The following is a 21,174-nucleotide window of genomic DNA, read 5'->3' as shown; positions in this document are numbered from 1 at the left end:
TACAGGTTGACTTTATAACACAAAAAAATAACAGTACTAAAAGATGAAATATATGGGTCAAGTGAAATACCTATCTAATGAGTCACAAAAACAGGGAAGGTGTGTTCGAATAGCTATTTTTTTACTGAAAGTACTTGACGACAGTCTTACAAGTTGGATGATGAAAATGCATATCTTCGAAAAATTCTAATTTTTTGTGTGTGATAACTAGGGTTTATAGTCTTCAACCACTAAAAAAATCTAGTCTGCCCTTCCACGAAATATTTAATTAGATTTTTTTTAAATGTTTATGATTTTTCGAAAATTCCACCTAACAACCGATTAGACAATAGTTTTAAGTTGAATCAATGCAGACAAGATCATTAACTGATGCTCATTAGCTAGTTGATACATTTGTCTTTTAAAATATAACTGACATATAAGGATCGTATTGGTGCAATGTGGATAAATTTATCGGTTTCCAAGAGCAAAATTGGTAGCGCGTCATCGCTACAATGGCTTCCATTTTTACGATTGTGAAAATGAACTGGCGTAATGGGGAGATAATTTTGACGAAGTAGGATCCTGACTGAGACCAAACACAAAAACTTAACTATAACCACTGAACCACGAAAATGAGGTCAAGGTCAAATGACACCTACAAGTTAGACCTATACACCTTACAGTCCTTCCATACACCGAATATACTAAACCTATTGCTTATAGAATCCGAGATATGGACTTGACCACCAAAACTTAACCTTGTTCACTGATCCATGAAATGAGGTCAAGGTCAAGTGAACACTGTGAGACGGACATGAGGACCTTGCAAGGTACACACATACCAAATATAGTTATCCTATTACTCATAATAAGAGAAAAATTAACATTACAAAAAATCGTAACTTTTTTTCAAGTAGTCACTGAACCATGAAAATGAGGTCAAGGACAATGAACATGTGATAGACGTAAACTTTGTAACATGAGGCATCTATATATAAAGTATCAAGCGTGCAGGTCTTCTACAGTGGCGTAGCTTCCATTGAGGCAATGAGGCAACTGCCTCACTAGTTTTTTTTGGCAAAAAAAAAAAAAAAAAATATGAAATATTTTCATGTACTTGACACTTAGTTTTATTTCAAATAAGAAAATACTAGATCATCGTCTTTTTCTGTGAAGCTTTTTTACGGAAACATACATTGTCGCCCGTCATTGGTATTATAAATTTGTAAAAAGTTGTTGACGATCCAAAATTGGAAATCATGGACAAATATCTTATTAAAAAAAGAAAGACAGTCACTGCAGAATCCACGGATAATATGGATCCGGGTAAATTAATATATAATAGTTCTTTAGTATCATGACAGCATTATATCCGATTTATTGTGTATAGATCGTAGATCTTTAAATTGTGTATGACACAGGCGCGGATTCAGATGGAAGAAAAAATGGGGGAGGGTCGGACCCGGCATACGCCCCCTAAACATGCACTTTTCTCTTTTTTTAGCATATATTTGTCATTGTTTCGCCCCCCTAGTATTTAAACCTGGATCCACCCCTGTGACATACTAATGTGTGTTCCCAATAAAAAAAAGAGAAAGTCCGCGGTCGGAGACATATCGGTAGAAATATTTACACCCCCTTTTTGTTTTTAAAGTCGGTAACTACATGTACAAATAACATAAGCTCTGTAGGGCTATTTTAAACCGACACACAAACATGAGACAAATATACAAACAGTACAATATTAAAAATTAATAACATGTATGTCTGTCTGTCCGTCCTTTATAACACTTTGATAGGCAATATTTCATTTTCTTACGGAAGGACGGTCGTATCAGACGTTCATGATGAGCAACAAAAAAACTGTCAACGATTAACTTGCCGATGAACTTATTTTACAATCTGACTTTTTTTTTGCAGTTATATCCAAAACCCATGAAGAAGCTTCATGTAGCGACTCTCAAGATTCTGAAACAAACCCAAATACAAAAACACAAACACAAACACAGTCTCTTGATCCAGTTGGTTTTATAGGAAAATCTTTAAATGATACACTTAAAAGTACAATTCTTGGTTCAAAATGGACACCAGAAAAAGGAAAAATTTCATTTCCTCTTACACACGGTAGAAGATATAATGTAGCCTGGGAAGATAAATTCAATTGGCTAAGGTATTCTCCTTCTACAGATTCTGCTTTCTGTGCTCCCTGCATAGCGTTTGGTGAATGTAAGTCTTCTGGTGGCTATTCAGACAAATTTTCCTCCTCTGGAATGAAAGACTGGAAAAATGCTGTCGGGGCTAAAAGAGGAACTTTTTTGATACATCAAGAATCTAGTGGCCACAAGGACGCTTTGCTCAAATCGTCGAACTTTCTACAAATCATTGAGGGAGGGAAAAAAACATCAAGTGTAGTATTTCTAAGGCTTACGAAGATAATATTAAGAAAAATCAACAGATAATTCTCAATATTATCGACGTTATCGTAGTCATGGGTCAACGTAACATACCACTTCGAGGTCATAATTGGGATAAAGACGCTAAACGTGAAGATGGGAATTTTGATTTTTTCGTCCATTGGAAAGCCGAAGACAAACCCGTCCTAAAACAACATTTAGCTACAGCAGCATACAACGCAAAATATTTGAGTCCCGACATTCAGAATGAAATTATTGCAATCGCTGGAGATGAGGTGTTAGAAGTCATTCTGTCAAGAGCTAGATGTGCCAAGTGGTTTTCTATTATGGCAGATGAATGTACAGACGTGGCAAACCTAGAGCAAATGGCAGTCTGCATTAGATTTGTTGATGTGAAAAGTATTGTGAATGAAGATTTCATTGGATTTGTCCCTCTAGATAAGGTAGATGCAGCATCCATATCAACAGCCTTGCTTAAGATAATGGAGGATTGTAAATTAGATTTGCGAAATTTACGGGGTCAGGGATATGACGGAGCAAGCGTGATGTCTGGGTTAAAATCTGGTGTAAGTGCCACAACCCCGTGCAGAATACCATCATTGTAGAGCACATGCGTTAAATTTGGTTATTTCGTCATCATGTAGAAGTGTTGATATGATAAGAACCGTATTTGATGATGTTAATCAATTAACGTGGTTCCTTGGTGGCAGTCCAAAGAGAACAGCAATTCTTAAGCGACACTTGCCCGATGCAAAACAAGTTGATTATTTAGTAGGGGATACCGATGACGAGAAAGTTGAGAGTAACATCAATATTGCAAATGCCTTTTCCAAGAGCTTGCTTCCGAAATTGTGTGAAACAAGATGGTCTGCTAGAGTTGACACACTGTCCGTTATTTTGGCTAAATACAAGGCAGTTCTTGCATCTCTTGAAGATGTAAGAAAGGAGAGTACGGCAACCGAAGCTCGCACAAAAGCCACTGCATTTATACATATGATGGAGAAGAGCACTTTTGTTGTTGCAATAGTAATTGCCCATCATATTTTAAGTTATACAAAGCCCTCAAGTCTTGCATTGCAGAATGCAAAATGTGATGTGTTCAAGGCCTTCACAGATGCTCAGACATGTAAAAAGGTAGTTGCTGCTCAAAGGTCGGACGAAGTGTTCAACAGATGTATATGGATGAAAGCAGCTGCGATCGCCGAGAGCATAGACATCGAGCTCGGTAAACCAAGAACAGTTGGGCGAATGCGTCATCGGGCTAATGCTGCATTTTCCGACGATTCGGTACACGGCTATTATAGAGTGAACGCATACTTTCCGTTTGTCGATCACTGTTTGAATGAGTTGAATGAACGATTTCCTGAACAAACACGCCCATCTTTCTTGGCGTTTCAGTTGCTGCCATGTCGCCTTCAGAACATAACTGAGGAGGAAATTGCCGATATCCAAGTCAGATATGAGGAGGATATGCCAGACTCTCCAGGGTTTGTTAGAGAACTTGAACGGTGGAAAATGTTCTGTTCCGGACTCCAAAACAGAGATAAAGATACCGGTAATCAGTCTTTGGAAACGGCAATTCAACTTGCAGACCCCAATTATTATCCCAATGTTCATGCAGTATTTAGAGTGCTGCTCACAATGCCTGTAGGATCCGTGCCCTGTGAGAGGTCTTTCTCTGCGATGAGACGATTAAAACATTGGAGCAGATCTACGATGACCGAAGGCCGACTTTCTGGACTGGCTAGTCTCTTCATACATAGAGATATCACCGTTTGTAGAGAGAAGATTATGAGAAAATTTGATGAAACCAAAAAACGTCGCCTTGGACCATTACATTTCTAACATTAATGATAATTTGATAACTACATGTACTTGTACACAGGTGTTAACTTATTAAAATTGCAAAAAATAGTACACTGTCATATTATTTACATGTGAAAAGAGAATCCCATACAATGCATAAGAGGTATACTTTCGAGACGAATACACTATTTATTTAATATTTAGTACTTGTCATCCCAAAAGACAGTGTTGTATCAAGACTAACTTTCCTCATATAGATATGTTGCGAGATGGCGATATGGTATTAGGTTGTGATCACAAATCATACATTTAAATCCAGGAAAACGCGTTTCAGGCCCTCAAACACCCCTAAAAAAATTTTCGCCTCGCTCCGCTCGGCGAATTGCCTCACTATATATAAGACACAAGCTACGCCCCTGCTTCAACCTTCTAAATCATGAAGCTTTTAAGAAGTTAGCTTACACCTCTGCCACCAGATCACTACTATGTCGAGCATTCTGTGACAAAAGTCAAAGACTCGACAAAATCTAAAGAAAATGCAAAGGGATATAACTGTTATGATTTAAATGGCTAACAGGAATGTCGTTATTGATGGCTCATTCAAATTGTCACCATAAAAAGCTTAATATTTGAGTTGCAGATGATTTATAATGCTACATTTATATATGTTTTTCTTATCCTTAAATGTCATATAATGTTAAAATTGTTATACTTATTTTCAAGTTTTGATGACTTATTTTGCACAAACTATAGCCAAAGTGAAGTAATTTGTTCAACTTTGAAAAAACAGTTTTTGGTTGGGTTCATGTTGCTCAGTCTATAGTTTTCTATAAGGTGTTTTGTGTTCTGTTGTTTTCCTGTTGTCTTTTCTCTTTTTAGCCATGGCACTGTCAGATTATATTTGACCTTCGAGTTTGATTGTCCCTTTATATATTTACAGGCATTTTCTAAATTTAGGCATTTTGTAAAATGCCTGAAAACTTTAGGCATTTTCCAAAATGCCTGCAAGATTCAGTCATTATCCATAATGACTAAATTTTCTAGGCATTTTACAAAATGCCTAGAAAAATTGAAAGGCATTTTACAAAATGCCTGAAATTATTTTATAGAATAAAATCTTAAGAAAAACATTTGAAAGCTTTGAAAACCAGAGCTGTTTTATTTGTGATAATTACTGAATTAAAAAAGAAGAGCTTAAATAATCAAGAATACATTTTACTGAATAATTACAATTCACACAAGCACAGAACCTGACATTTTTTTTTTAAATTTCTAAAAATGTTTGCAGGACAGAACTACATAATATTTGTCCTAACTGTTTGCAAATATATTGTTTGGCGTAAAATCTTATTAAGCACTCAGACCACATTTGGAGAAATCTGGATCATCACACGTTTAGGTCTTTCATTACCTTTACTGTTCTTTACTGATAAAGTACTTAACGTTAGGCAACATAAGGTTTTGCAATAAGCACACACATCTCAGATGCATATCTTTTTTTTCATATGTTCTAAAAAAAAATCAAAGTATCTTAGCAGGAAACGCTTCTCTTGTGAAAGCACTGTTAGTTTTCTTTTCTTTGTCGATTTTTAGCTCTCCTAGCCAAGGGAGTCAAGTGAGCTTTTCTCATCTCGGCGGCTGGCTTCCGTCTTTGTCTGTTAACTTTTAAAAAACATGTTATCCTATGGAACTACTAGGTCAAATTTAACCAAACTTGGCAACAATTGATCATTAGAGTGTCTTGTTTAATCCCTGATTGCCAAACAATATGGCCAACATGGCTATAAATGGAACATAGGGGTAAAATACAGTTTTTGGTTTGATATATCTCTAAATCTAATACATTTAGATCAAATCTGACATGGGGGTTCAAAAGTTCTTCAGGTTAATATCTATCAGCCCTGACATTTTCAGACGATCGGACAACTCTTTTGAGAACTCTAAGGTTGTTCTGAAGAAAATGTATGACATATTTGCAACTGAAAGCAAAAAAATAAATAAAAATCCAGCCAATCTAATTAAAATTAAATCTCTCACTCACTCATTTTTTAATGCTTGGTCGCTGCGACCAAGCATTAAAAAATGAGCGAGTGAGAGATTTAATTTTAATTAGATTGAAATCCAGCAAAACGAACATTTCTCTATTTCATATGTTTCACTTTACTGTTTTGAATCTATATTTTCTAAAAATGTGATTGTAAATTCTGTTCTATTGACAGAACAATTTGTCTGTTTGCCATATTGACAAAATAATTATAAATTCACTGTTGGTTTTTGATATACAGAGTGAGTACGTACTTAACGTAGTTTCCCTAAAAAGAACATATCATATGGCATAAAAAAAAAACTTCCAATCTGATTTTTGGAGAATAAATTAGTTCTGCCAAACCATTATTTATTATCTTTGTAAGATATTGTGTTTTTGTCAACTTTGTCATATGCATCTCATTGATATCTTCCTTCTACAAATTGCCTGAAACTCAACAGACAATTTGTGGAATATCGCATCAAAATTTCAGTCATTTTACAAAATGAATAGGTATTTTTAGTCATTTTGTATAATGCCTGTCGAGGTTAGGCATTTTCTAAATTGCCTGAAAATTCAGTCATTTTACAAAATGCCTAAATTTAGAAAATGCCTGTAACATATATAATGTATGCAATATATGTATATGGTCCGAGACCACAATTGTCGTCCCTTGATTTTCGTTGTTCATGAATATAGTCCCTAGTGTTGACAGTGGGTTACTTGCCATTAATTTTTATACCCCTTCCAAATTTATTTCTCCATGTTTAATGCCTCAAATTGCAAGTAGGGGGGTGAAATTACACTGTAAAAAAATTTGGGTCCAGAATTTTAAAGGAAAGTAGTGATTTGGTCCAGCTGAAAAAGGTTAAAAATTAGCACTTCGGAAGCTGTCAAAAGATTTCAAGACGCCCTAAACATAGAATTGTCCATATTTTGAGTTAGAGCCGATGAAGTTTTCTATAATTTTGATATAATTTGTCCCAAAAGTAGTACAACACACTGTAAAAATTTCTTTGAGAAAGCGCAGGTGGGATTTTTTTTATTTTCATTTATGTTCTAAAAGAAATGCACTACGAAATAATTGTGTTCTCGGACCATATGTATGCATTTTGTTGATGTTTTTTTCTTCTTGTTATTGTGATCTTTGGTACCTGAATTAATGATGCGTTCAACAAACTATTTCTTTATTAAGAAAACTTTATACAAATTCTTTTCTGTTTACTATACAATATAAAACATTACCATTATTACACGTCTAACACAAAAATTCATAAATAATAGTCAATGTTATGTAAAAATAACAATTCAAAATATATAGAGAATAGATAAGTCAAATTAAAAGACAATTAGGAGTGAACATATGCATTTCATTCTTTATAGATGTAAATCATAGATTTAACTGTGGTAAATTTTTAATTTACCAAGCAACATCTAGATGAGTTAAGAAAATGTATATTAACAACAATACAATGAAAATTTGCATAACAAAATATATCATATAAAATGCAAAAACAAAAGTTTAACAACCATGCAAATAACCACTTAAATTGAAGTTTTGCAGACAAATGTTGACCTCCACAGGTGGATTCAGGGGGATCTATAAAAGATTCTAATATGACGTGCTTCTTTCGCTTTGTAAACAACACCGTGATAAAAATCTCCATATATCTATACTTAGCGCAGACTCAGAGATATACATAATAATGGCTGTTACAATATACTTCCCACGTAAATCCACATGTATTGGAACCTATTTGTAAACCATTTGCCGATTTTTTTTTTTTTTTTAAATTGCAGTTAAAAAAGAAAAATAACTTATTCTAATTCGGATACATAATAAAAAGAAGTAATGCACAAGAGCTCGGAGAAATCAACAAAATAAAAATAAAATAAAATTCCGCGAAAGTCTTTTAATGTTTTTGACGCATTTAAGTCATTTCAAAACATGACGTCATACAAATGAAAACGCTACAGTTGAACGTTTTCTGAAAAGTGAACCATCGAAATTTGTATAATATTGTATTAAATTTGATTTGTAAGGTAGGTTTTGTTTTATTTTCTATTCTATTGCATTTTTCGCATATTTACTGATTTCAGCAAGTCAACATGGCGGCTCCTTAGTTACAAAATGTCAACTTTAGATTTGACGGTAGCTTACGAGAAAAACATGTAAATTAAAAATGGCAAATGTTGGGTTTGTGAATTTAAAGAATTAAACAGATTTTTTTTTCTAGCGGTTATTCACTAAACAATCCATGCAAGCTACAGATTTTATGAATATTTGAGCTTTATCGAACCGGGAGTAAAAAAAGAACAGCCACACACACAGCATACCTACCATCGCTTCAGTTTTTTAATGACCGTATTTGTCCTATTAGAATCGAAATAATTCATGGAAGCCATAGATTGTTGGAAATTTACACATGGCTTGGGCCGTGATATTCGTTAATTTTATCCCTCGCTAACGCTCAGGATAAAATTCGAATATCACGGCCCAGGCCATGTGTAAATTTCCAACAATCTATGGCTTCCATGAATTATTTCTTAATTAACACTTACTTTGAACAAGTCCCAATCTTAATTTTGTCATCCCAGCAATCCCAGCCCCCTTTAAAAATTCTTCCTAGTAAAATCTGATGATTTTGAGCATTTTATGCACTAACATGTTAAAGCTTGTTGAATGAATGTTATAACAAAGAGAAATTTATTGTCTGAAGTATGATATCAAGAGTTATATCTTATTTCAAATAAAATGTAAAAACTAAAAGTGTAAACAAAACTATCAAATTATAGCATATCATATCCATTTTTTGGTCAATGGTTAAAAAAAATACAAGTAACAACTTCACATTCACATTATCATATCAAAAGTGACATCTAAGCTACGAAATATAAAAAATATGATATTGCTTTTGTTCAATCATTAATGAAAGTGAAAAACTGAAATAAAAATTTGCTTCTAGCAGTCAATTTAGTTCTATGTTGTCAAGACAAGCAAAGAAATATTGCTGATGATCACTTTTCGAATTTCACTTTTACTTTCACAGTAAATAATTTGACCTCATTGAAAAATTAACATCAATATGTTTTGAGTTTACACACAGCAAATTATATAAAACATACATTAAAAAACTTTCGTTTAAAGAACTTAACTTTATTATAACACACATAAATTTAACAAACAAAAGTTTCCAGTAAAAAAGCACAACTATAAGAAGTCACCAAGGGGACCTAAATTGTAAGTTTGAGAAGGACAATCAATTTCACAATCAAAGCAGAAAAAAATGAATGGACAAACAGAAGTCGAAAAAACACTACATAAAAACATACAATGTCCTAAATGCACAAAATGCAAAGAAATATTGCTGATGATCACTTTTCGAATTTCACTTTTACTTTCACAGTAAATAATTTGACCTCATTGAAAAATTAACATCAAAATGTTTTGAGTTTACACACAGCAAATTATATAAAACATACATTAAAAAACTTTCGTTTAAAGAACTAAACTTTATTATAACACACATAAATTTAACAAACAAAAGTTTCCAGTAAAAAAGCACAAGTATAAGAAGTCACCAAGGGGACCTAAATTGTAAGTTTGAGAAGGACAATCAATTTCACAATCAAAGCAGAAAAAAATGAATGGACAAACAGAAGTCGAAAAAACACTACATAAAAATATACAATGTCCTAAATGCACAAAATGCATATCCCGCAAAAAAAATCCTTTTGAAGGCAAGTCTGATTCTACACCACAAATTAGTCATGAAATCTAGATGCAACAATACAGTCATCCAGTAATTTATTTCATTAGAAAAGACGATTCAGTTAGCTAGTTGTTTACTGAAATACACGAGCAGTATTCTTTAAAGCAAAGATTAGTCTCATATGATAATTTTTGACATTTTGAACTTACTTTATCACAGTACTGGTACTCTAATCACAGTTTAGTATGGACAACCCAATCAAAGAATGAAGGAAGAAACACTCTAGCCTACCAATACAATAAATACCATCTAAATGTATCATTCTTAAAAATGTGTTTGATACAAGGTCATTGATAGTGAAAAAATTAAAAAATCATTATGCTAAGACATTTTTAAGAAGGATTATTAAAAATAAAAAAGGCATGCATATGATTATACTTTTTTTTGAAATGATACCAGATAACTTTCAACTTTCATAAAATATCTTAATCATTTTCAACAAAAAAATCAGTCCCTCTTGCACAATCACAATTCCATGTTTGGGATCTGTACCCTAATTTGGGATACATTCTATAAAATTACCAAAAACCTAAACCTTTAAGTAAGCATGATACAGGATGAATCATTGGACAGACAAACAGACAGCTGTTTGCATAGACCATAAAATGCAAAACCCTTCTAAATTTGGCATGACATGCAAATTGCACGGATATGCACCTAATAAAAAAGTCTAATATTCCATATATAGATAATTGAATGCCTTTTTATGATATAGTATTTTTTAACACGATGATAATCAGCCAAACCAGTGGTTCCCCTGACATTCTCTGTTCCATTCTCTATCACACAGCCAACACCAATCCATCTGACAACGCGAACAGTGCATGTGCATACATCCACCTGAAAGTAAAGAAATGACAATTAACAAGGATTAGGTAAACATACAAAAGTTTAAATACCTTGGTCAAGAGCAGACGACTCTGTGGTAAACTTTCATTAAGTTTGCAATAATTTAAATTTATCAGAGAGATAGACATTCTTTTCTTTACTTAATATTAAAAAGAAACATTATGTATCTGGGAATATATATATAATTGAAATCAAAAAGTGGGAAAATGTCTATGAATGATCCACTAACACTGGTACAATTGGTAACATTCACATGAGGATAAATTTTACAAATTTTACAATATACCAAACCTGCCACTAATGACTGATGTATTTACCATCTCTCTCTGTTTTAGTACAACACCCTGGACAAGGTTTTGAGATTTCCTCAATTGTAGCAAGCGATTCTTGATCCCATCTGGCTCTTAACTCTCGCTCTTCATCAACTTTATAGTCCTGGTATAAATCAAGAATGAATATAAATCTCTATTATCAATTCTCTGTGCATTTTTTTTTATATAAACATGTATAACCCCCCCCCCCCCCCCCCCCCCCCCCCACCCACACACCCACACACACACACACACACACATTCTATATGTGTCTGTCCCAATTCAGGAGCCTGTAATTGAGCGGTTATAATTTTTTGTTGTTAACCATGTTTGTTTTACTGATGTTTGTTCTTGTTTTGTGCCATTACACCATTGTCTCAGATTAAGGGGAATGTTTCAACGTCAACAAACTAGTTTAAACCTGCTGCATTTGTTTGTACCTGTCCTAAGTCAGGAGCCTGATATTCAGAGGTTGTCGTTTGTTGATGTGGTTAAGAAGCAATTTTCATTTCTTGTTTTTTATATGGATGAGACCATTGGTTTGAATGATTTTACACTGGCCATTTTGGAGCCCTTTATAGCTTGCTGTTCTGTGTGAGCCAAGGCTCTGTGTTGAAGGCTGTAATTAACCTATACTTACATTGTGATTTCAATGGAAAGTTGTCTCATTGGCACTCATACCACATCTTCTTATTTCTATATAGCATTTATTAAGGAAAATGAAAGAGTTCAATGTAAGTCAAAGATATAAATTGTCTGACTATATGTATTGTTTGAGCTTATTTGGAATTTCAAGATGAAGAACAGTAAAACTATGCTTCTTCTTTTACACATTAACACTTTACATTTTATGAAATCGTTGGCGTAGTTTATTTATCCTAAAACCCTTTCTTTTCTAACTGATAATCAATCAAACCATTTCTAATGTTGCAAAAGACAGAATTTCCATCTTTTATTTTCAAAATAATCTGTGATAGTCACTTTTTATAATAAAAACAGAATTTTGTGTATAAGTTACCTAAGTCCTGATTGCTAATCAGAAAGTTATATACTAAAGATAAAGAAAGGGTGCAAACATTGCTAAGTGACTCTTCAGTTTTATTTGTGTAAATGGATGAAATGCCTGTGAAGGAACCTTGTTTAAAGTTGCATAACCTCTTCAGTGAATTCAGTGAACAACAGATTCTCAGAATAACTGGAACCTCATGAAACATTATACATGTACTGTGAATTCATTTATCAATTTTCAAAGTTCGAGGAAAACTTGCATTTTCGTGGATATTTGATTTGGTTGTGTTGCCTTTCTCTATACATACAAACCTCATACATAATTTGTAATTTCGTTGTGTTGCCTTTCTCTATACATACAAACCTCATACATAATTTGTAATTTCGTTGTGTTGCCTTTCTCTATACATACAAACCTCATACATAATTTGTAATTTCGTTGTGTTGCCTTTCTCTATACATACAAACCTCATACATAATTTGTAATTTCGTTGTGTTGCCTTTCTCTATACATACAAACCTCATACATAATTTGTAATTTCGTTGTGTTGCCTTTCTCTATGCATACAAACCTCATACATAATTTGTAATTTCGTTGAACATTTGAATTTGTGTTTCACATGTAACAACAAAACCCACAAAAATTGGTATCAAACAAAAAATAATGAATCCACAGTAAATGTACTTTTTAGGTGATGACTTATGTTTTATTTCTATTAACTAATGTAAAAGCATACTTGTGTGTTATCCTCCAACAGTTGCTGTCTACATTCTGAACTTCCATGGTAACTGTTAAGACACTGTCTACAAAACTCAAACTGGAATTAAAATGATCAAAATCATCATAAGATAAAAGAGAAGATGAACAAATGCACAAACCAAAGTTTAACACGAAAACAATTTTTTATAAAACCATCTATATTTTGTGTATGTTTCTCAACTTGCAAGTTTTACAAATTTCGTTGTGTATGGAATCCAAGTAAGAGTATTATAGACAGTAAAAGTAAATTCATCACATCTCATCTTATCTGCTAAAGCAACCAAACAAATATTATAAGATTTTAATGTTCATTCAAATGGGTATGTAAAAATTATTGGTCATAAAATGTGAGTGATTAAAAGACTATATAAAAATAAGATTATGTGGTAGGATTGCCAATGAAACAACTCTCCACCAGAGACCAAATAAGGTTAGCAACTATATGTCACTGTACAGCATTCAACAATGAGCAAAACTCATTCTAAAATAGGTTTCAAAAGACAATGGATACCAACTTGATCATTTTGAGACAGTTCAGCTTAGAAATAAATGTACCACTATGTCAAAGATTTGACTAAATAAACTAAAATCTTACCCTACAATTGTGACAAACAACTTGTTTACATGAATCTTCTATCAATATCCCAGCCCCACATCCAGGAAAGGACATAAAACACCATTATTCTGCAGGACATATTCCTCTGTACCAAATCTTTTGTATCTTTCATACTAAAAAATAGAAAGAAATATGATTTCAGATGCTGATCTATTACAAAAATTTCATTTTGATCTGGTTCTGTAAGACATGTCCTTTTAAGCTGAAATATTTAAGTCAGCTACTCTGAGCTGAATAAACATTGTATGTAAATTTAGCTTTCACAGATATCTTTTTTAAACTTTAACCTTTTGGTCAAATTTTTCTTACAAAAAGTCACACTTAATAAAAACAACATCCAAACAATGTACAGACTTGGAAACATTTTCTTATCAACAGAGTGAACAGACATACTATACCTAAACCCAACATCCAAACATGAATCATCAATTGAATAAATCATTTTTTGTCTGCCTACTCAACAGAGTATGTTTTAATCAACTTTATGTATATTTTGCTATTGTTGTTTTTCTCATCATTGTGTACCTGCAAATATGGTTGACAATTTTCTATCTTAAAGGAGTTAGCTTCTCAGTTTCAAAATAATTCACTTTTCAAAACACTATCATATATTGATAGGGGATTAATAAAGGAATCAAAAGAGCAAAACAAATATATAGGTTACCGTGCTTGTTTTCTGGATATTAGCAATTGAAATTTTGGCGGGAAAATGTTCTCTCTTGACTTTTAATAGCTTTATCATTGACAAGTTTAAGTCCTCAAAAACTATTAAAAAATAATTAAAGTCTTGTAAAATTTTATATGACTTTAATAGACAGTTTATTATTATACATGTAAAAGAATTATAAAAAGAAAAATGGGGGTCACCTGGGAAAATTTGTTAATGCATTCAAATGGATAAAACCAGAGAATTTAGAAAATCTGACCAAAATTCCAAAACATGACAAGCGAGCTTCCTTAAAACTGTATTTGTAATAGCTGGCCTAGCATAATATGACTGCAGAAAGATGTGACAAAAAAGTAATATAAAAAATTAAAAATCAATGTGTTGACAGTAATTCCTTAAAGAATACTAACCTGTTCTTCTCCAAGAAGGTAAAAGTGATGAGCATCTTGTAAGAGAGAGTTTTCACATCCAACTACAATCAACATTTAAATTCATTACTATTCAATCTTAATAAATGTACAATCAAAGACAGTAAAAAAATTATTTCTTTATAACCCACTGCAAAAAGCTTTTGGTCCATTTAGTCCTTGCAGCTCTTTGTCCATTAGTACAAAACAAACTTCTTCTGAATGTCAGGATTTTGTTTTTAAATTTTCATTCTACTTTGGTGTCCTGGTACACCATTGTTATATATAGTAGACATTAATAGCCATGGATATAGTCTCCCTTGTCCTACTATATATAACAATGGCGTACCAGGACAAAAGAGACTATATCCATGGTTAATGTCTACTATATGTAACAATGACGTACCAGGACAAGGGAGACTATATCCATGGTTAATGTCTACTATATATAACAATGACTTACCAGGACAAGGGAGACTATATCCATGGTTAATGTCTACTATATATATAACAATGACTTACCAGGACAAGGGAGACTATATCCATGGTTAATGTCTACTATATATAACAATGACTTACCAGGACAAGGGAGACTATATCCATGGTTAATGTCTACTATATATAACAATGGCATACCAGGACATGGGAGACGATATCCATGGCTAATATCTACTATATATAACAATGACGTACCAGGACAAAGGAGACTATATCCATGGTTAATGTCTACTATATGTAACAATGACTTACCAGGACAAGGGAGACTATATCCATGGTTAATGTCTACTATATATAACAATGGCGTACCAGGACAAGGGAGCCTATATCCATGGCTAATGTCTACTATATATAACAATGGCGTACCAGGATAAGGGAGACTATATCCATGGTTAATGTCTACTATATATAACAATGACTTACCAGGACAAGGGAGACTATATCCATGGTTAATGTCTACTATATATAGCAATGGCGTACCAGGATAAGGGAGACTATATCCATGGTTAATGTCTACTATATATAACAATGGCGTACCAGGACATGGGAGACTATATCCATGGTTAATGTCTACTATATATAACAATTGCGTACCAGGACAAGGGAGACTATATCCATGGTTAATGTCTACTATATATAACAATGGCGTACCAGGACAAGGGAGACTATATCCATGGCTAATGTCTACTATATATAACAATGGCGTACCAGGATAAGGGAGACTATATCCATGGTTAATGTCTACTATATATAACAATGGCGTACCAGGACAAAAGAGACTATATCCATGGTTAATGTCTACTATATGTAACAATGACGTACCAGGACAAGGGAGACTATATCCATGGTTAATGTCTACTATATATAACAATGACTTACCAGGACAAGGGAGACTATATCCATGGTTAATGTCTACTATATGTAACAATGACTTACCAGGACAAGGGAGACTATATCCATGGCTATTAATGTCTACTATATATAACAATGGTGTACCAGGACAAGGGAGACTATATCCATGGTTAATGTCTACTATATATAACAATGGTGTACTAGGACAAGAAAGACTATATCCATGGCTAATGTCTACTATATATAACAATGACTTACCAGGACAAGGGAAACTATATCCATGGTTAATGTTTACTATATATAACAATGGTGTACCAGGACAAGGGAGACTATATCCATGGTTAATGTCTACTATATATAACAATGGTGTACCAGGACAAGGGAGACTATATCCATGGTTAATGTCTACTATATATAACAATGACTTACCAGGACAAGGGAGACTATATCCATGGTTAATGTCTACTATATATAACAATGGTGTACCAGGACAAGGGAGACTATATCCATGGTTAATGTCTACTATATATAACAATGACTTACCAGGACAAGGGAGACTATATCCATGGTTCATGTCTACTATATATAACAATGACTTACCAGGACAAGGGAGACTATATCCATGGTTTACATCTTCTATAAACATTCTGTCATTCAATCTGACAATACCATAAGACCTAAAACATTCTATACACATCACATGACTCTTGTCACAGGGAAACACCAATAAAGGAGAACTAAAATAAAAAACATATCATACATTATCATAGAGCTACAAAAAATAATCACTTCACACGACTCTTGTCACAGGGAAAACCAATAAAGGAGAACTGAAATGAAAAACATATCACTAAATACATTATTATACAGCTACAAAAATACAATTTATACTGCACTCATTCTATTTAAGCAGTCAAAATGTGTTGACTATATTTCTATGTCATATACAGTCACTGACCCGATGTCAATTTTCTTCATGCATATCTAAATAGAGGTTGCCGAAACTATATTTAATTATTCATACGTCCTCTTCAACCTGTTCTTGTTTCAAATGTATACAACAAAGCGTGGAACGACTCAAACTTATTTCTTTTACAATTTTTGGAAAAACATATTTCACTTGTTATTTTTTTTTGTTTGAAACCTATAAATTATTATCTTTCATGCTTATTGTTGATATATTTGTCCATACTCAAGCGAATTTCATCATCGATTGCTGGGTTCAACAGGTAATGTACATTTCATTGTGTTGTATATTTCTCCACCTCATACTGGTATGAACCCTTTTTAAAGGGGGATTTTTCCGAAAATTTAAATCAAATAAATAACACTTACATTTTAAACAATTGAAAATGTTTTTTTTCTAGATTGCAGTATAAAGACAATAATAGCTAGTGCATTGACTTGTCATATCTATGAATTTGAGCATTTTTATACAGAATGGACATAATATCAATTTTTGATTTTTTTGCAAAGTTTCCTTTTAAGTCTAATGTGTCTCAAAACTGTCCTTACCTTACTGTAGAACATGTTAAACACTCTATATTCTTCATATTAGGTCTGATGTGTCTCAAAACTGTCCTTACCTTACTGTAGAACATGTTAAACACTATATTCTTTGTAATAGGTCTGATGTGTCTCAAAACTGTCCTTACCTTACTGTAGAACATGTTAAACACTCTATATTCTTCATATTAGGTCTGATGTGTCTCAAAACTGTCCTTACCTTACTGTAAAACATGTTAAACACTCTATATTCTTTGTATTATGTCTAATGTGTCTCATAACTGTCCTTACCTTACTGTATAACATGTTAAACACTATATTCTTCATATTAGGTCTGATGTGTCTCTAAACTGTCCTTACCTTACTGTAGAACATGATAAACACTCTATATTCTTCATATTAGGTCTGATGTGTTTAAAAACTGTCCTTACCTTACTGTAGAACATGATAAACACTCTATATTCTTCATATTAGGTCTGATGTGTCTCAAAACTGTCCTTACCTTACTGTAGAAGATGTTAAACACTATATTCTTTGTAATAGGTCTGATGTGTCTCAAAACTGTCCTTACCTTACTGTAGAACATGTTAAACACTCTATTTTCTTCATATTAGGTCTGATGTGTCTCAAAACTGTCCTTACCTTACTGTAAAACATGTTAAACACTCTATATTCTCTATATTAGGTTTGATATGTCTCAAAACTGTCCTTACCTTACTGTAGAACATGTTAATCACTCTATATTCTTCATATTAGGTCTAATGTGTCTCAAAACTGTCAGTACCTTACTGTAGAACATGTTAAACACTCTATATTCTTCATATTAGGTCTGATGTGTCTCAAAACTGTCCTTACCTTACTGTAAAACATGTTAAACACTCTATATTCTTTGTATTATGTCTGATGTGTCTCAAAACTGTTCTTACCTTACTGTAGAACATGTTAAACACTCTATATCCTTCATATTAGGTCTGATGTGTCTCAAAACTGTCCTTACCTTACTGTAGAACATGTTAAACACTCTATGTTCTTCATATTAGGTCTGATGTGTCTCAAAACTGTCCTTACCTTACTGTAGAACATGTTAAACACTCTATATTCTTGGTAATAGGTCTGATGTGTTTAAAAACTGTCCTTACCTTACTGTATAACATGATAAACACTCTATATTCTTCATATTAGGTCTGATGTGTCTCAAAACTGTCCTTACCTTACTGTATAACATGTTAAACACTATATTCTTCATATTAGGTCTGATGTGTCTCTTAACTGTCCTTACCTTACTGTAGAACATGTTAAACACTCTGTATTCTTCATATTAGGTCTGATGTGTCTCAAAACTGTCCTTACCTTACTGTAGAACATGTTAAACACTCTATATTCTTGGTATTAGGTCTGATGTGTTTAACAACTGTCCTTACCTTACCGTAGAACATGATAAACACTCTATATTCTTCATATTAGGTCTGATGTGTCTCAAAACTGTCCTTACTTTACTGTAAAACATGTTAAACACTCTATATTCTTCATATTAGGTCTGATGTGTCTCAAAACTGTCCTTACCTTACTGTAGAAGATGTTAAACACTCTATATTCTTCATATTAGGTCTGATGTGTCTCAAAACTGTCCTTACCTTACTGTAGAACATGATAAACACTCTATATTCTTCATATTAGGTCTGATGTGTCTCAAAACTGTCCTTACCTTACTGTAGAACATGTTAAACACTCTTTATTCTTCATATTAGGTCTGATGTGTCTCAAAACTGTCCTTACCTTACTGTAGAACATGTTAAACACTCTATATTCTTGGTATTAGGTCTGATGTGTTTAAAAACTGTCCTTACCTTACCGTAGAACATGATAAACACTCTATATTCTTCATATTAGGTCTGATGTGTCTCAAAACTGTCCTTAGTTTACTGTATAACATGTTAAACACTCTATATTCTTCATATTAGGTCTGATGTGTCTCTAAACTGTCCTTACCTTACTGTAGAACATGTTAAACACTCTATATTCTTCATATTAGGTCTGATGTGTTTAAAAACTGTCCTTACCTTACTGTAGAACATGATAAACACTCTATATTCTTCATATTAGGTCTGATGTGTCTCAAAACTGTCCTTACCTTACTGTAGAACATGTTAAACACTCTATATTCTCTATATTAGGTCTGATGTGTCTCAAAACTGTCCTTACCTTACTGTAGAACATGTTAAACACTCTATATTCTTCATATTAGGTCTGATGTGTCTCAAAACTGTCCTTACCTACTGTAGAACATGTTAAACACTCTATATTCTTCATATTAGGTCTGATGTGTCTCAAAACTGTCCTTACCTTACTGTAAAACATGTTAAACACTCTATATTCTTTGTATTAGGTCTGATGTGTCTCAAAACTGTCCTTACCTTACTGTAGAACATGTTAAACACTCTATATTCTTCATATTAGGTCTGATGTGTCTCAAAACTGTCCTTACCTTACTGTAGAACATGTTAAACACTCTATATTTTTGGTATTAGGTCTGATGTGTTTAAAAACTGTCCTTACCTTACTGTAGAACGTGATAAACACTCTATATTCTTCATATTAGGTCTGATGTGTCTCAAAACTGTCCTTACCTTACTGTATAACATGTTAAACACTCTATATTCTTCATATTAGGTCTGATGTGTCTCTTAACTGTCCTTACCTTACTGTAGAACATGTTAAACACTCTGTATTCTTCATATTAGGTCTGATGTGTCTCAAAACTGTCCTTACCTTACTGTAGAACATGTTAAACACTCTATATTCTTGGTATTAGGTCTGATGTGTTTAAAAACTGTCCTTACCTTACTGTAGAACATGATAAACACTCTATATTCTTCATATTAGGTCTGATGTGTCTCAAAACTGTCCTTACCTTACTGTAGAACATGTTAAACACTCTATATTCTTGGTATTAGGTCTGATGTGTTTAAAAACTGTCCTTACCTTACTGTAGAACATGATAAACACTCTATATTCTTCATATTAGGTCTGATGTGTCTCAAAACTGTCCTTACCTTACTGTAGAACATGTTAAACACTCTATATTCTTTGTATTATGTCTGATGTGTCTCAAAACTGTCCTTACCTTACTGTAGAACATGTTAAACACTCTATATTCTTCATATTAGGTCTGATGTGTCTCAAAACTGTCCTTACCTTACTGTAGAACATGTTAAACACTCTATATTCTTCATATTAAGTCTGATGTGTCTCAAAACTGTCCTTACATTACTGTAGAACATGTTAAACACTCTATATTCTTGGTATTAGGTCTGATGTGTTTAAAAACTGTCCTTACCTTACTGTAGAACATGATAAACACTCTATATTCTTCATATTAGGTCTGATGTGTCTCAAAACTGTCCTTACCTTACTGTAGAACATGTTAAACACTCTATATTCTTTGTATTATGTCTGATGTGTCTCAAAACTGTCCTTACCTTACTGTAGAACATGTTAAACACTCTATATTCTTCATATTAGGTCTGATGTGTCTCAAAACTGTCCTTACCTTACTGTAGAACATGTTAAACACTCTTTATTCTTCATATTAGGTCTGATGTGTCTCAAAACTGTCCTTACCTTACTGTAGAACATGTTAAACACTCTATATTCTTGGTATTAGGTCTGATGTGTTTAAGAACTGTCCTTTCTCACTGT

The 21,174-nt window shown here is 33.0% G+C and overlaps 1 protein-coding gene across 1 annotated transcript in view; it reads right to left on the bottom strand.

Moving 5' to 3' along the window:
* Positions 1-7,398: 7,398 nt before the first annotated feature.
* The window catches only part of LOC143047210 (E3 ubiquitin-protein ligase parkin-like), a 46,088-nt gene continuing 32,312 nt past the window's right edge, over positions 7,399-21,174 (bottom strand). The window contains 7 exon segments of the mRNA XM_076220210.1: positions 7,399-10,841; positions 11,168-11,285; positions 12,907-12,987; positions 13,525-13,592; positions 13,595-13,658; positions 14,623-14,684; positions 16,570-16,706. Of these exon segments, the coding sequence (XP_076076325.1) occupies positions 10,738-10,841; positions 11,168-11,285; positions 12,907-12,987; positions 13,525-13,592; positions 13,595-13,658; positions 14,623-14,684; positions 16,570-16,706 (634 nt within the window). The 3' untranslated portion in view covers positions 7,399-10,737.

The sequence above is a fragment of the Mytilus galloprovincialis genome, chromosome 10, assembly GCF_965363235.1.
Source record: "Mytilus galloprovincialis chromosome 10, xbMytGall1.hap1.1, whole genome shotgun sequence".
Taxonomy (NCBI): Eukaryota; Metazoa; Mollusca; class Bivalvia; order Mytilida; family Mytilidae; genus Mytilus; species Mytilus galloprovincialis.
The sequence above is the reverse complement of the archived record's forward strand: the minus strand, read 5'-3'. Positions and strand labels throughout refer to the sequence as shown.